Below are 18313 nucleotides of genomic sequence, written 5' to 3' on the forward strand. Positions count from 1 at the left end.
TGTATTCCTATGTAGATAGGATAGTTCAAGTTTTCTGTAGACATTCAACATCAATTTTAAATGGATGATACCAGCAGAAAATATTTAAGAATTCCTCCTTCTAGCTGTCTTTAATTTTCAATGTGTTCTTACATCATGAAACCAAAGGATGTAGGTGCACCATCAAACTATAGTTTTACAATATACTCACAACCTACCAGTTCAATACAGAAGACTACATTTTACAATGTGCTGCTATTCAGCAGTGTGCTCTCCCTCATTTTTATATTAGATGCCATTTAAAATCAGAATATCTCCCTATCATCATCCAAAGCCCTACTCCTCAATGTTATGTCCCACTCATAGTGTAACATCAGATCAGAAATGAGGCTTAAGCCTGGTCACATCGTTATATACCAGTTTGGGGTGTTAAGTCTACAATAATGGGGTACATGAAGACATGTTATTCCATATGTGACTGCTCTCTACTAGAAGAGATCTTGACTGGTCAGAATTATTCTAGAAAACCAGCATCTTGTTCAATCCTATCACTGGGACTCAAAGTTCACCTTTTCCGATACAGCTATCTATTTCCCCACAAGCAGCCCTTGCTGGTACACTTCCCAGATATTCCTGTGCTGTGATGGACTTTTTTTCTGTATGTACCTCCAAAACTTGGGCAACTCCTGCCAGCTGGAAAACAAGAATACAACTGCAGTTTTGTTCTCAGTGCTACAGATGAAAGTTCAATAGATCACATACAAACATACTCAACATGAGCTGTCTTTGACAAAAGACAAATAACTAAATACATCCCTAGGAGATGATGACCACATTCTCAAAGCATAGCTTGAGATGCAAGCTGTTAGATAAAGCAGTTTGAAATTACTAAGGCATACTTTACTGCCACATCATTTTCTTCAGTCCATTTATGTCAAATTTTCTGCTTGTCTTCTCTGTAGTATCAACAGGCTTCAATATCTGCTTTTGCTGAGCTCTTTAATTCTAATTGAAGGCACACTGCTCTTTCCTAAATACACAGAATTAGTTTGCCACACTGCTATCTTGCCCTATTCCTATACTGAGTACATTTGAGGAAGGGTAAAAAAACAAAGGAAGCAATCACTTTAGCTCTGGCATTCTTTGTTATTTACATGTGTTAGTGGCAACACATTGACAAAGAATCTTTGAAACCTAAGTGTGAAATTGCTAAAGATCTCTGAATGTAACTTGAAAAACAAAGGCAAGCTGCATCAATGCAGTACACTTGATCCAGTGTACTCAATTTACCTGCAGTCCAGAACTCCCACAGTATTAAAAAAAATATGTATTGGCAGGAATAAAAGGCAAACACATCTATTCACAGATCTATTACTACAATTTTAGAGACAAATCTTAAGCTATCCAAAAAGCCATGAAGGCAATTTTGCTAGACCACCTCTGTACACCAAACTGTTAACATGAACACTTAGACACAACAGATTATATACAAGGAAGACATCATTCCATAAGAAACACCCTATAGATGCTACCAGAAACAATGGACATTACTGGGGATTTAGTTAATCTAATATTAGTTAAATTATTAAGCTGACAGTAGGATTTTCAGTAATTAACCAGTATTAAGTTTCAACTGTATTTATCAGGGACACCATTGCACAGACAAGTGTTGATACTGGCCAAGCTGAAGTAAGCAAGATAAACCAAGCTATTTGACATACACAGCAATATACATTTGAGAAGCAAAAGAAATTAATTTTTAAAAAACCTATTCTTCATTAAAATTTAGGCAAAGTTTATAAAAATTGCCCACCTTTCAGGATTAAAATGTATTCACTTACATAGTTGTTTTCTCTTTTTAAATGCAGCATGTTTTACATCATCTGCATTACTTAGCTGCACTTGTATTATTTCTGTATATTATTACTCTGTAAATTTCTTTATTCCACATTTTCTTACTAACTCCTCTGGTGCCAGCCAAATATATCTGAATTCAAGAGTTATCAAATATTAACTTGTTTAATTAAGTGTTGAAAAAATGAGGACTGAACATTGCCATAATCTGAGTAAGCTATATTTGGAAAACAACCACCTATGTAGAGATGCGATATGAAATGCAGCACAGGAGGCTCTATTCCTCATTGCCCAAATCATGCAGAGCCACAACCTGTTTCATAAAAAGCTGCGTATCAGAGCTCAGTTTTTCTTCTAAATATAGTAAAATATAACCTGTAGCTTTAAATGAGCACTACAAGATTTATCAGATGGAGATGAATGCAGAAGGAAAGTTCATTTGCCAGTCTGAAGCAGTGCATTTTATTCTACTATAACTTCAGAGAGGAACTTGCATGGACTGAAGTTCATTGCTTAAGGTTTTCCTCTTCCTTTAGGCAGTCAGAGAAGTAAGGAAAAGACTGCACATTTACAGTAGTACTTGTAAGCACGCAGATAGCATTCACAACCCTACAACAGTTTGTTCATACACATATGTTAAAAGAATAAAATTGAAATCACCCTTTTGCCTTGAAAAATGTTTAAAATCTTTAGGTGGCACTTCTCTGCCTTTTTACAGCTTAAGCATTCAGTAGGACCTGATGTACAAGCAGTGTCACCATCTTGCCTAGATGACAAGCAAAGTTAGTCATTTTCCTGTTTGGTGAGCCAGCAATAGGGAAAACATTAAAAATAGGAAAATGTGTTTCTAAAACCACAGAAAGTGGTAAGAAGGACTCAAAAAAAAAAAAAAAGAGTACTCAAAACAACTTCAACTCATATTTTTGAATTAATTAGATATAACATTTCCATTTAGACTGACTTTTCATATGCAGTAAAAATACGGAAGGAGAACTGAAAAAACAAGCTCTTCCATGTTTCTGTCAATTGCACATCACAGCTTCTGCAGACAAAGTTTAGTTTTACAAACTTTTGGTATTTTAAGCATGACTTTATACCAGGGATTCTGACAGTATTTAGTTGAATGGCTATTCAAGTGTCACAAGTACAACAGAAGGGAGGAACCTGGTACTTCAAGCATTTGTAACTGTCCACTCTGAAGACCAAAATGCTAGTTTTATGAAAGAATACAGAAACTGAGACAATGGAAGACAGATAACATTTTGTCACCCAAGCACAAAACCAGTCTAGGTGCAAATAAAGGTGCACAAGTAATGGCTGGGTGGCACTTCTGTTGCTATCTACGTGGCCTAAGACATTAGACTATGCAACTAATATGTTTTATAACAATATTGAATCACATAGAATTAAAAAGAAGTATGATACTGCAGAAGCACATCCAGAAGACAGTACAGAGATAAGGTAGGTATGGATAATACTATTTTCACAGGGAAGGAACAACAGTATCTGTAGTGAAATACACCTAGCATAAACAGACATTGTGTTTTAAGCTTGCAATTTTAAACCTTCCTGGCTTTTAACTTCGTTTCTGAACTTTTACATGTTTTTCCTATTAGCGTTCAAGCTTTTAATCAGTAACTGATATAAACAGTTACTTTTGTTACCAAAATTTTGAACTTCATATGCCTACAATTCTAATGCTTAGACATCTTAGTAGCTTCCAGAGCTGAAATGCATTGGTTTACAACTGCAAAATACCACTGCCTCAGCCTTGCCAACTGCCCTGCTTTGAGTACTCAGGTGTAAACTTCAGGTAGGATTTAAAACGTTTAAACTGATATACAACAGCACTACAGCAGCGATCATTCACCCTTAAAACTTAACAGGATTTTGAAATAATGTGACTCCAACCATATTTTTCTGGTACTCTAGCAATCACATCTGAGAACTTAGTAAATTACTTTCTTCACTTTACTTTCTAAAGACACAGAGAAAACCAACTGATGGTTGATCTTTACCATGACCTGAAGGGAGTGAGATAGAAGGTCACTGTAAGAACAAGTGGAGGTATTGTTTCCCCAGGATCTCTGGTTCTTCTGGAATCCCAAAGTTCTACAAAGGACACAATTATTTTTAGTTTTATCTGAACTCTCTTAGCATCCAAGCAAAACACCCAACTTTCATACATGATACAAACAACTATGAAAATTATTGACTTGATATTCGTTTACACTTTGTCCAAAAAAAAGTAAACCAATGCTAAAGAACCATAAAAGAAACTCAGAAAAAGCCTGGAGTGTCACTTTTTCCAGTGTAGGTGTATAGTATGTATGAGGAGGATCTCAAAAAGGTATCTCAAAGGATTTTAAAGCTTTTCATTGCTGATGACACATTTTTCCCTGAAATAAGCCACTTCCTTTCTAAAACCCACAGAGTACCTCAGTGTCAAGATTCAGTAAGTTCTTAAAGTCTGTATACATATTTTTCTTACACAAAAAACTAAAGTCTTAAATTCTCATTACTTTCCATGATTTAAGATAAACCATCAGTCATGTCAGATTTCAAACATTTCCATTCAGCAAAGAACATATTCTCTTTGCCACAGACTGAACACGTCATATCTGAGGATAATTAAGTATAAGGGGCTCTCATCACTACAGCAGGCGTTTGGGAACTGACATGTTACTGGAAAATTACCACAGTCAATTGAAGTTGAGGACAAAAATTTATTCTGAGCTACCTGGGTATAAATAATGGATTCTAAAATGTGCAAAATCAAGCATTGGAGTCTAGTATGATAAATGGAAGTAAAATCTGAGAGACTTTAACCTAATGAAAATATATTGTACATCACCATTAAACTTCAGAATGTTTGCTCTTCCAGGATTTATTTGGAATTCTGCCTATACAGAAAATCCAAAGTATCAGTTTGTTTTTTCATTTAAGACTCCCAACTTCCCTTTCCATTAGCTACAGAACAGACATGATAAAAGGTAACTATTAAAGCACAATCATCTGCATTCTGACATGCCATACCAGGAAGCAACTGCTATCACAATCTCCATCTGTAGCATAAAAAGATGGAAGAGAAGTAAGTATTTGTCCATAGACTGAGAAATGCACACTATTCTGAACCAGAAACAAACCTTGCTGCATTCAATCAAGGAAAAGTTAATTATATTAAGTAATTTTGTGAAAATGTTTGAGGGATTTTTGTTTAATTTGTTACTAGTGTGAAGCAAAAATAAAGGAAGATCTTTATAATGGAGAGGCAAAAATAAAGAATTCTAGAAAACTGAAAGATAAACCTTAACAAAAAGCAAGCTAACCACCTACTTACTGTACTTGTGGCTTGAAACTGTCCACACTGTCTAAATAGCTGCATCAAAAACCTGAAAACATGCCTTATAAATAAAAATAATAAATAAGCTAGTGGAGAAATATCTGCTGAATACATATGGTATCAATAAAAATCATAAATAAATACCAGTGAAGAAATACCTGCTTCCTTCTATTAACAACTGCAAGCTAAGCAGTATACTCAAGTATTTCGAAAACTAGAGACCTAGACCTTTCGAAAGCTTGAGACCTGCACTCCATTCCTAGATTATCTGGCACATCATGAGTAAGGCATTTCAACTTCCTGTGCCTTACTTTCAATTTTGACTCTTTACTGTGAAGTGTGTCTCTTCTTAAAATATTTATACATTTGGCCCTATAGAGGCAGTTTATGGTGCTATTCCTGAAGAATTGCCATAATAGAAAACAGCCAGTGCCCCCACTCTTGTAGCTCAACTGCAGGAATGAATTCATTTTAAAAAACACTATATTCTTTGCTACCCCAAGAAGAACCAAACTAAATGTGCTCTGTTCACAGTATTTTAATTTCCTGCAAGGACTGCATATTTACAGACATCTGACCTCCTCACTGCTCATATATCACTAAAACCAAAAATCCTAGTGTCATAAAGTGGTTAACAATTCTGTTGATGCTGCCTGAAATGCAGAAGAATCTAGCTCACTCACCAGTATCTGTATTTGTTCTGCAATACTTAGGCAAGAAGAAATGAAAATGTAGTTTAGCCAGAAAAAGCAAGCAGAAATGAAAAAATATGCACAGAATGCAGATCCTTTTGACTAAGAGGGTACCATTTTTACACAAACATTTTTTAGAAATTTGACTTTAAGAAAGGTTTCTCAGAGAACCCATAAATATCAAGCAAAAAATTTTTGCTACTACTTACTATTATGAAAGCAAACTTACTAGAATAGTGCAATTCAAATTACAATCTCTGAACACCTCCAATACCCACTGCTGAGATCAAGCAAAGGACACCTATGAAATGCTACATACATCAACATGTGTCACCAATTAAGCATAAATGTAGATTAAGATTTCAATCTTTGATTTTATAGATAAAAGTCATTGAAAATAGCCAATTGAAATATTAAAATAACGTCTGTCTTCATCAGTTATTATCTCCACACATTATCATGACAATGAGTAAATACTTCACAAAGAACTCCCTCTAAAGTCTCAATATTCTCATTATAAAAAGAGTAAGACAATTTTCACTATGGCTTCCTGAATATGTAATTCTTAAATTGCTCATGTATTATTTCAAAATGTATCATTATCATCTCTGCAATCTACAACCATTTCATGGGTTGTAGTCATCTTCTGGTCATTTTATTACCAAAAAGTTGTAGAGAGGCACAACAGGTTATTTTCTAAAGGGATCCTACCAACACTAAACATCTAGATCAATTATTTGACCAACAAACCACTGACACATGTCGGAAGTCACTAACAATTGTTTTTAATTTTTTTAAGTATGCAATGTAACATGTCCTCAAACCAGATACAGAGCACTTCCATGATGACACAGATACCAGAAACCTATGAACCATTTCACAAGAGTCATTCATCTCAACAACCACCTAAAATCACGAACTGCAATTAGCTTTTGGTAAAAACACGAAGTTCTACAGTCTGCATAAAGGAACAACTGGCTGTATAGCTGAGTACATCAGTACTAAAACAGAGACCCACTCCCAGCAAACCACATAAGGACAGCAATTTGGAAAGGCAAAACCAGCTTGCTTCAAGAAATAAACAAATAAATCACCACTGGCTTTGATTTTTGCTTCATCACATTGCTTTCAAGTGCTGAGCAAACACACCAGTTTCACAAAAGAAGCTTCTCTTAATTTCCAATAGAGACTACTCTAAGGTCAAAACCATTAGCACACACATAGGTACAGGCAAGATTGACTAATGTCATTTCCTTATAATCTAAACAATTTGGACACAGTGAATTGAACATAAAATCTACTCAAAAGTTTATCAGCTGTCTACACTTCACATAACCAAAATAGGATACAAGGTACCCATAAAAATTAAACTAAATTTCCAAAGAAAGAAAAAAGCCAAGAAGCATCCCTGTGGAGCACTTCAGGAGTTTTTTTTACTGCATTAATTACAATGTGATGGAATTTCTGCTTTGGTTTGGGTTTTTTTTCCTCCCATCCACCCATAATTAATCATCAACATTTAGAACAAAAACACTAGCACCTTTGAAAAGTTGAGCACTATAGCTTTGAGAGAGGTATGAATGACTCTGGGTATAACATTGTTTAAAGGTACTGCCCTTGTATAAAGGTACTGTAATAAGCTACATACATTTCATAGAGTCAACTTATATCCTCTCTTCATACAAATATTTTGTATAGCTATTCATTTTTGCACTAGCAGCAGTTGCTCCTTAACATTTTGTAGAAGTGTAGATTTTCAGAAACAGTTGATTAACTGAAAAATGTATTCAAATTACATGATGAGAGGAAAAGGGTAAAACAAAATTGCAAAGACTACCTCACTACACCACTTACTGTCTTACAAATAAGATTTTGAAATGTTATTGTGCAACAGTTCCAGAAATTCAAGTAGCTTCCTGCCTCTGAAGCTTAAGATCCTGAGAACTGTCTGAACAATTAAATTAGAAATTACTCATATAGTTATTTCTGAATAAAAAAATAAAACCAAGTTATGTAAACTTTTAATCCCATGGGGATTTTTTAATGCTTATACTCCTAACATTCTATACTTCTATCAGAACAAAAGTGTTTTCTGTTGTAATTAAAACAGTCAAATTTAATTATATCACATCCCAAAGGGTACAAAGCACCAATAATTTTTGAGATCCCAGTGTGGGTTTTTTATTTTCCTAACCTCTCATACTTTGAATTTGGTCTCATTTTCAGAAGTTCAGATGGAAATCGGCTAGAAAAAGGAAACCTAAAAGGAAAAATAAATCAGGTATTTAGAGATACGTTAGGAATGTCGGTTTCAAGAAATAAGCTATAGAAACTCTAATTTCTACTGTAAGAGAAAGCTTGAGAACTAACTTCAGACAGTTGCTTCCTTCTTATTTCATAGATATAATTCCCTATTTAAGATACAAAAAAGGTATAAAGATGTTATTAAAAAAACCCTTTACAAACCCATTTCTAGCCAAAAGCAAACTGGAGCTTCAATATTGTATCTGAAGACACACTAGTAGATGACAGCCTTTGCTTTACTTTCTCCAAAGGAATATTCCATGGAAAGAAATAAGTCCATACAAACCCTGACAAGAACTGGCACCTGTTCCCACAATAGATAATATCACTATAGAACACCCAAACACAACTCTACTTCTATCAGGCCAGTTAACAAGAAATTCTAATTAATTCATTCCATTAAGAACATGCATTTTATTTTGGTATATAAAGCCATGTCAACAAGGCAATTTTTAATTAAAAATACTCAGCAGGCAATTAAAAACTATGTACAAAACAAATTTAATGTACAAAATAACTTAGAGATATACAGTCAGAATACCACAGCAGTATGTCTATGTAGTTTATTATCCTTTTTATGACCATATGCAAACACACACACAAGTACTCTGTAATGCTAATATGTGAATTCCAAAACAAATAACACAATTACCCATATTAGACAAAGATACTACTCACTAGCAGCAAAATGGCAGGGGGAGGAGAGGGAGGGTGGGGGGTTCATACATACATCAATTAAAATAGCTCATTCTGTTAAGTATAAAATAATCAGATTTAGTTAACAAGAATTCTAACACCCATTAGGCAGAAACTTGAGTGCAAAGGCCAAACCCATACTTCTTATTCAAAAATGCGATATACTATAGTATCATGCAGTATTTGAAGACAATTAAACCTGTCACTAATGACATAAACCAAATTCTCAGTAAGAAAATTATGGAACATTGAAGGAAATTATTAAAACACTTGATCCACTTAAAAAACAAACACAATAACTTCTGTTTTTAAGAACAAAACTAATATTTTTCAAGCAGGGAAATAAATACTTGCTGCTGAAAATTAATTGGAATTCAGTTTATCCACCACTGAGGCACCTCTGCAGTGTTCAGACTGCAGGTTTGTACTAATTCAAGGCTCACTTCAGGATTGCAAACTGAAGAAAAATCACTCCCATACTCCTTAAACTCCGAACAGCATGTGTTGCTTCTTCTAGATCACTAACAACAGAGACAAATGCAAATGAATTTATTATTTTTATCATATTTATATATTAAAATCTAGCCACCTAACGAGATCTGCAGTTGTTCACTAAGGTCCCAATCCCACAGTAAGATGCTTGATAAACACACCGTGCTGATGCCCTTTGGCTTCAGTCATTTTTTCAGACTTTAATCCTATGGCTCAAACTGAGGTCCAAGTACTACCACACGTTGTCACCTATGGCTTGTACATCTTTTCCAATGGAATCCATAGGACATACACTCAGATGTATGTCCACCTCAGGCGCTAAAACCACAAAATATACTAAGAAGTTTTATGCAAATAAGTGCAGCTAGGAGAATGAGAAAACTGACAAATACCAAAGAGAAGTTCAACAAGAATAAGAGAAAATATTTAGAGGGAAAAATGAAGCTATTAAGTGAAAATATAAAAAAAAAAAATAGACATGTATTGGAAAACTCAGCCTACATCAACTAGGGCCTCGAGAGTATTTCGAACATAAGAAAGTAAAACCACCTAACAATACAGTAGGCGTGACAATTCCACTAATATTTTACTTTTAAAAATTAGAATCTCTCTACTAGAAGAATATGCACAATTTTGGAAAACCTGAACTTCAATTCTAAACTCTCCAAAGAGGACTTTTAACCAGTGGGAAGCTAAAAATCAGAGAAACTGATTGCTGAAAAGCATTTAATATTGCTCAAAAGGCAGAATTTGTTAATAAGACTGATGAATAAAACAAGCAGTATGCAATTACTAAGAGCAGACTTCTACAGGAAGTTTTATGAGGAAATAACTCAATTATACTCCTGCACATGACCTTATCAAATAGCATTATGTGCACTGGATTGCATTATTTACACTGTAATGTGCTTTAAGGCACTCAAATAGGCAAGGATACAGATTGCTGGATTAACATGTCAACGAGAACATAAACACTACAGCACTGTCATTATAAAAAACTTTTATTAGTAAGGGTAAGAAACATTCATTTAATTCAAGAGGTCAAGTCACACTGCTTATAGTCCTAAAGAACAACAGAATCAACTGGACAAACAAGAAAAATATACAAAATATGAAATTTGTACCTGAGAGCATTGGAACGTGTTTTATTTTTATTTAGAAATAAAACTTCAGGGCAACCTGAAGTCAGGAATAAACCTAAAGTTTTTGTCTCCTTTTTGATGTGACACGCTCAATAAAGTTTAAAACTAGATGGAAATTATATCTAATGTTCCGTATTAGCTGCCAAATTTAGCATGAACAATTGCATGGCAGTATATGAAAATCTGACACTGATATTGGAAATATATTAAAAGTAGTAATGTGTACTAAAAAGAAAGTTGAAACATACATGCAGGTACTAAGTTGACTAACACCAGAAACAGAATCTGGTAATTATCAGCTAAAAATTAAGTCCAGACTGTCCCAATTCTACTCTTCCATCTAAGGATTCAAACAGCAATGGATGCAAACAACAGAGTATGTTTCCATTACTAAAGGAAGGTTTATTCAAAACAGACAGGAGGCAGACACAAAAAGCACTTGTGCTTTGCCTGATTTTTTTTCCATTAAGCAAAGACTCTCATGCTAAAGTTGAAAGAATTTATTCCAATATTTCTCTGAAAGATCTGAGAATAAAAACCACAGAATCCTACTAAAACTTCTCATGATGTGCCACATGTATATAACTACAAAGTAACTTCTAAAATGCTGGATATCACATTTTGACAGATTGGAAGGGGGCACACAATTTTAACTGCTCACCCCCCTACAAATTTGGTCCTATCAAAAACTGTTTATGTCCTACCAAAACTAACACTGTCAAAACATGAGGTTAGTGAGGCTTTTAAAAACTAAAGGTATTTCTGTTGTAATACTGAAATCAGTATAAAGATAGAAAACAGTGATATTGACTGGAAATATCAATTACAAGACTGGCAATTTAATAACATACCTTACCAGAAAATCTAACTTTAAGAACATTTAATAAAACAGTCATCATATAAACTGAGATTCATGCTTCCCAAGCTCTACACCATATAGCAAAACTAAATTCTTTTACAAAATAATAATTCAGTGTTCTTCCCAATGAACTGTTACCTTCAACACCTAGAGAGATGTTTCAAGAAGTCCAATTGTGTTTATAGAATTTTGTACATGCAACATCTATATACCAAATTTCATGACTTTGCAAAAGTTAAAAATGTTAAATTGTCAGTGAAAGTTAGGCAAAAATAAAGATACTCAGTGCAACAGCTTAAAATTTCACATACAAATTTGCTATCAAACAGTGAGAACTGTAATATGTCAATTAAAAAAAATTAAATAAGTCAATTCTGGGTTATAAATAGGGTCCTATTTTTTTAATATACCAAGATAGCAACACTGGCTTCTTCAGTTTTTTTACACTACTCTCTTGTAAAAGCTTTTTTCTGGTTAGCTTTCACAATATCATCAGGAGATGCTGACTTGAAATCAAAGGGTGTGATGGCTACTACAGGAACAGCTTCCTTGGGTTTGATATCTCGCACTTGTCTGCTGTAGAGGAAAGCTTTATGGACACCCAGTGTGTGCCGCTTGTAACCTCGTGGAGGGTAACGGAGACACAGGGTTAAAGCAAAAGCTGAAGGTCTTGCACGCAGTGCCTTCATCCATGAGAGGGACAAATCCTGCTTCTTAGGAGTAAGCCCTCTTTTGGGTTTTTTATTTGTTTTGACAAAACTGGAACATTTGCCTTGTTTTTCTTTTAAAAGCTTAGTTTCAGGGCTTAAGATACTTGTCTGTCCTACCACATTTTGTTCTGCAGGTGCATCTGCATTTTTTACAAGGACACTTAAATCAATGTTGGTTCTTTTAGAGGGCCTCAATTCAGTTACACTGAGCATGGGGGAGTTTGTCCTTTGTTGAGTTTCATCTATTTCAATAGTCTCTGCTATTAAATCCAAGAGTGATAAATTCTCAACCTCCTTTAGTGGAGAAACTTTAGAGAGGGCCAGAGAAGACAAAGATCCTGTTAGCTCCGACATCCCACCTGATGTTTGGGGTTGACTTACTAGTTGCAATAATGGTGAGGTTCCCAACTTCGTATCAGAGAGACTTACTGTTGACTGGGTATAAAGGTCAGCCAAAGAATAACTGTGGCCAGCACTGCTTTTCTGGTGCTCCTGAAGTAAGTCAGCCAATGATGTACTTCCAGAACTTACCACAGGCAAAGCAGCCACACCTGAAGAGGGGTTTTCTTGTTTTGTACTTTGTACAAGTGAAGAAAAATTTGCAAGTTCATTCTTTCTACTTACAGTATGACTGACTTCTTTATCAAGAACCAACTTTCCTAAAGCACTTGTTAAACAAGGAGGACTGTAAAAATTTGCATTACTATTACAATCAAAAGTATTTGGTGAAACAAGAGGAATGCTGTCTTCAGGACCCAGGGAATCACAAATGGAACTCTGCATCAGCAAGGATTTCAAGTCCTGTGTTGCCTTGCATTCCAACTTCTTAAGGGAAGAATTTCCAGATGGGTTACTTCCTATGCTAAAGTAAACATCTTCATTGCCAGGAATCAAACTTACTGCATTAGCACTTTCTGGTAGTTGATTCTCTGCCTGTTTATTCACAGATTCACTAAACGATCCTTTACACAAATCATCACTGAAAGAAGATGACAGAACAAGTGAAGAGGATTTCAATCCTTTCCTTTCAAGTGAATGTATATTGGATTTTTCAGCATTAAGAATCATTTTGTCATTTGTAATTAAAGAGTGGCAAGCTGAACCACTTTGGGCTGCCAAGTTTCCAAACCCAGGTTTATCGGTGTTGTCAGTAACATTTCCCACTACACAAGAGAAACTGTCTGTATCAGTACACAATTCTGGGCAATGAAGTAAGTCTCCTTACCTTACAATAGCCAATAATTTTCAGATGGAAGTGCAGTCACAACGAAATATCCGATTTTATAAAGTTGACAGCAGCAATAAAAATCAAGAAGAAACATGAAAAGGCATTTAATTACTAAGTGTTACCCAAAGACATGCAGTGTTATACAATTAAATTACAGTATCTGCTGAAATAATTAAGAAACTTCTAGAATCAGCAAAGAATGCCAATAAAGATTACAAAGACTTCAGCATAGGTCAAACTAAGAAAGTTGTTTAATAGGCATCACCAAAAAAAGGAAGTATTGAGGACGGGAGATGTTAGTTCACCAAACAAATAATGGAAGGGCATAAACCTTAAAGATGTTGTCCAACTTCTAGGACATGTATTCATTCAATTAAGTAATATATTAGATACCAGAAATTCACTGTGAAATGCAAGTGGTTGCAGTTTGGTTTTAAGCTGACACTAAGGTTTTATTTTGACTTCGAGCTCAAGAAAAACAACTGTTTCCTTTAAATGTTTTTAGAACACAGCAAGAGAAAAATCTGTCTTTTTAAAATTCTAATAAATGACTACTGCAATAACAAACATCTTCACAGCCTGTGAAGCCAAAATGAAACTGTACATAGAAATGAACCATCTTGAATGTAAACAATTAATTAGAAGTATACCTTTTATCATCTTTCCTACAACTGCAGTCTCTTCATTCTTGGTCTTCACATTGTGCTTACTGTCTTGTGAAAGCACAAGATCCAAAGCCTTCTGTACATCAAATTTACTATCCAGTACTGCTTGCACCATTGTTTCTTCTGGTATGGACTCTGCCAAAACTTCTCTCATTTGATCAAGGCATGAATTAAGACGGGCTAAAAAAGACATATTACTGTTATAAGCTACAGAAAAAAACAGGTTAAGTGGTCTAACAACCAGCACCACAGATCTGATTAACAACAGCAAGAGAAAAATACCACAGTACGATATAAAACCTTTGGAAATTAATTTCAATCTCACTTATTGCCATGATACACTGCCCTCAAACCTGCAAAATATGTGTCTAATTTCAGATACTGATATAAGGAACGTATCACTGACTACTAATTATTAGCCTGTGAAGTCTCAATATTGAAATACTTTGACATTGTAAAATTAACTATCTCCACTATAGAGAAGAAACACAAAAAAATCACCTTAAAACTATCCAAAGTCATTTAGTTAGTCAACGTGGAATCCCATTGAAGGGTATATTTCAAGAGTTTACTAATGCTAAAACTAACACCCAAAGTAAAACAGCATTTTCAGGGACATTTGGGGTTTGAAACTATCTATAATGTTTACCTTTCCTAAAACTGTAATACATTTTTTGGCTGATAAAATCAATTTTCTTTGCTGCATATTTCTGCAACGAGTTTAAGCCTTAAGCAAGTGAAGTTTCTTAAATCTTGACTTGCACAAGGGACTGACAATTCACCAGGTTGCCACTCACTGGAAGTAGTGTGCTGATCAGATACAAACACAAGACAACAGAAGCCAATCTTCCTGAATATGTTTCAGGAACAGTTTCTGCCAATTCAGGTTTCAGTAAACAGGAACTGAACACCAGGAAGACAACTACAAATAGTTTATTTGAACATCTCACCTCAAAGATGGTGATGTTTAAGAACTTAGCTAAGGGAACTGAACACCACAAAATTCCAACTTCCTCTGGGTTACTTACATCAACACCCTCAATTCGTAATCCAAACAGCAAGTCAATGTTCCCTAGAAATCTGCTCTGCAAAACAAGCTCCGACAGAGCCCTGCATGATGTGCTAGTTGGCTATTTCATTATCCAACACTCAACAAGGACAACCTTGCCAAACTCTCTGCAGTCAGATTGACTGCAGTCAATAAGCTTGTTTAATGCCCAGCCTTCACACTGAACCAAACAACAGGTCTTGTAGGACCACTGCTGTTTTGGCAGTAGAAATGGTTATTTCTATGTTTGCTTTACATAGTTTTTTTACTTTCCTTCTTGTTCCAACATCAATTCTTAACTGATTTTTGTCTGTCAAAAGCATTCTGAAAAGCCAGGGTACCATATTGTCTAGATCACCTGTGTCCACATACATTGGATTATTTCTGATTGGCTGATTCTTTCAAATTGCCCTTTACAGCATTGTTTCCTGCTGTAAATATATGTATATTACAACTCAATTTATAATATTTACCCATGTCTACAAATTAGCATAGCTTCTACTAGTTTACTTGACATAGAATCTAGATTGTTTCTATTCCATGTATTATTTCTGAGTTTTCTGCAATTTGTTTTGAATACCAAATTTCATTCACCCACTTTATTAATGCACCAACACACTTCATAGAATCCTAGGGGTTGGAAGGGACCTCAAAAGATCATCTAGTCCAACCTCCCCTGCCAGAGCAGGGCCACCTAGAGTACATCACACAGGAACGCATCCAGGTGGGTTTTCAATGTCGCCAGTGAAAGAGACTCCACAACCTCCCTGGGCAGCTTGTTCACTCAGCTCTGTCACTCTTACAGTAAAAATTTTTTTTCGGATATTCACCTTGAACCTCCTGTGCTCCAATTTGCACCCATTACCCCTTGTCCTATCACTGGTCATCAGTAAGAAAAGCCAAACTCCATCTCCCTGACACTCACCCCTTACATATTTGTAAACATTGATGAGGTCACCCCTCAGTCTCCTTTTCTCCAAGTTCATTCTGAACTTGTCAACATTTTAAAGATAACTCTGATTATTTCCAAAACATTAAAAAATAAGTTAACTATTACTACTTAGAAAAGAGACTTTGTAAATCTTTTCCACAAAACACATAATTAAACTATCAGGCAGAAAGCTTAAAAACCATAAGCAATTTTTTTTTTTCCCAGCCACTCAGCTCAGAACTCAGTGTGTAGCACAGAATTCTCAGCTGTAGGACTGAATGGAAACCAAAAAATGAACTCAAAACAGGATAAGAAAAGAGTGCAGTGGATACAGATATCTCAAGATACTAGCTACCATTTCAAGGAAATGTATGACTTTTGAAAACTTCTCAAATACAGCTAATTAACATAATTAGGAATGAAATACAGGCAAAAAAAATCATTCTACAAACATTCTAATATTCTTCCCTAAGCATCCATTTGCAGAGTCAAGACCTTGAGCTACATGAATGCCTGACCTGAGCCAGTACTGCTGTTCTTATGTCTGAATTACACAGCAAATCTCATTATTTATAATAAAAAATTAAGAATATATTTCACTGTATGCAACTAAGTTACAACTAATATACAAAAGGTAGTATGACCTTGAAGAGTCACCACTCAAGCTACGCTCATGAAGGGTGCTGTTCTACAAAACATTACAAAATCATCAGCAGTGTCAGTCAACTACCATTAATTTAAGACTGTATTAGTAAACCCTTAATTAATAGAAGAGATGGTTATGAGACTTATTTTCGATACTTACCTTTATCAACTTCAGTCAACTGATGACTGAATGCAAAACAACCAGCAGTATCATCTGTACCTTCATAGCCATATTCTTCTTCTAGTGGCTCAGCAAATGTTGCAGGTTTGTCTCGTCTTGAATAGATAAACTGAGCTGCTGTATTAGATAAAAAGCAAAGTATTAAAAGAAAAGGAAAAACCTTTTTCCACTTTTAAAAACAAAACATATCCAAAAGGAAAAAATTTTGGATGCTGACCTGTTGCAGTGGTTTCAGGGGGAGGATGGGACACTGCTGTATAATGACCACTACCACTACAGAGCATAAAGCAATTCACACTAGCATATAAGTAAGCCATCATCACAGTGAAACCACAGGCTGGGCATGATCCTTGTACCCAGGTAATGCAGTAATTCTGCAAGATTCAGTATACAAACAAAAGAAAACACTCTACGTTTGGAAGAGTGTGTGTTTTTTGATACTTAAATACAATCTATGGCCTAATGTCTTCAGAATCTGACTCCACAATAATTTTTTTTGTACCTCAGATACCAGTAAAAAAAACCCCAACAAACCACAAGCAAGCATGGAAATAACATTGCTTTTACAGTGTGGCACTGTCAAACAACTTATAACAATTTAATAAAGTTGAACACATTCTCTCTTCTTGGAATTTAATTATAAATGCAGCCTATGAGTTAAAATGCATATTCACACAAAACTTTTAAAAAGTGCATAATGCCACTCTGATTTAGAAACATATTAAGGTATATAATAGCACTTCTTTCTGAACATGAGTCCCAGTCATTACATACTATCACAAATGTATAAAGTATAATGAAAACAAATTTATGTTATGTAATATTCTTCCCCAGCTCTGAAATACATACTGAAAGCCTATGTACATCCAGAAGTTGCCTTAGCAAATGTTCCCCAAACACATACCATTTGATATTCAATCACTGTAACTGAAGAAACTATTAAAAGATTGCTACACAATCTAGACCAGATTATTTTATAAATGAAGTGTATGTAAAAATAATTCTTAGGAAAATTATTCTGCACAAACAAGAATAAGCTTTGCAATTCAGCAGTTTATACTTGATTAGAAAGTAAACACGTTGCACATTATCATAACAAAATTAAAAGCTACCTTAATTCTTAGAAAAGGTCTGAACAATTCTATCCATTAAACTTAGAAATTGAATGCAAGACAATCTGAATGTAAATTTGCTTATGTGACTACAAATGATAAAAAATACACACCTAAATTCACTGATCTAAAATCAACAGCATGACAGAGGAACAGATTTTTAAAGAGCCAATTGACTCAAGTACATGTGGCCAGATGTCACAGACTACATCACAGTCGCAGTGGGTTTAGATCCAGCATAGCTACCTGCAACAGCACAGCCCCACACCAACACCAGCCATACTATTCTCAGGGCCTACCCATCTCTAGAAATACTACCACCAAATCTGGGGAAACCCAGAACTGATAGTATTGCCAGAGGTTTAACTGGAGAACACAACAGTCAGGTTGAATACAGTTGAGTTGGGCCCTTCCAATTCTGTCTTACCTGCA

At 35.0% G+C, this 18313-nt stretch overlaps 1 protein-coding gene across 1 annotated transcript in view; it reads right to left on the reverse strand.

Annotated features, from left to right (window-relative positions):
* Positions 1 to 18313, reverse strand: part of HBS1L (HBS1-like translational GTPase) — an 89240-nt gene that overhangs the window by 37599 nt on the left and 33328 nt on the right. Inside the window, exons 3-4 of the mRNA XM_009999228.1 lie at positions 16749 to 16886; positions 13950 to 14144 (exon numbers count right to left, since the gene is read on the reverse strand). Coding sequence (XP_009997530.1) covers positions 13950 to 14144; positions 16749 to 16886 — 333 coding nt within the window. The remainder of the gene's footprint in view (positions 1 to 13949; positions 14145 to 16748; positions 16887 to 18313) is intronic.

This window comes from Chaetura pelagica, unplaced genomic scaffold (genome assembly GCF_000747805.2).
Source record: "Chaetura pelagica isolate M959 unplaced genomic scaffold, ChaPel_1.0 scaffold90, whole genome shotgun sequence".
NCBI classification, from domain to species: Eukaryota; Metazoa; Chordata; class Aves; order Apodiformes; family Apodidae; genus Chaetura; species Chaetura pelagica.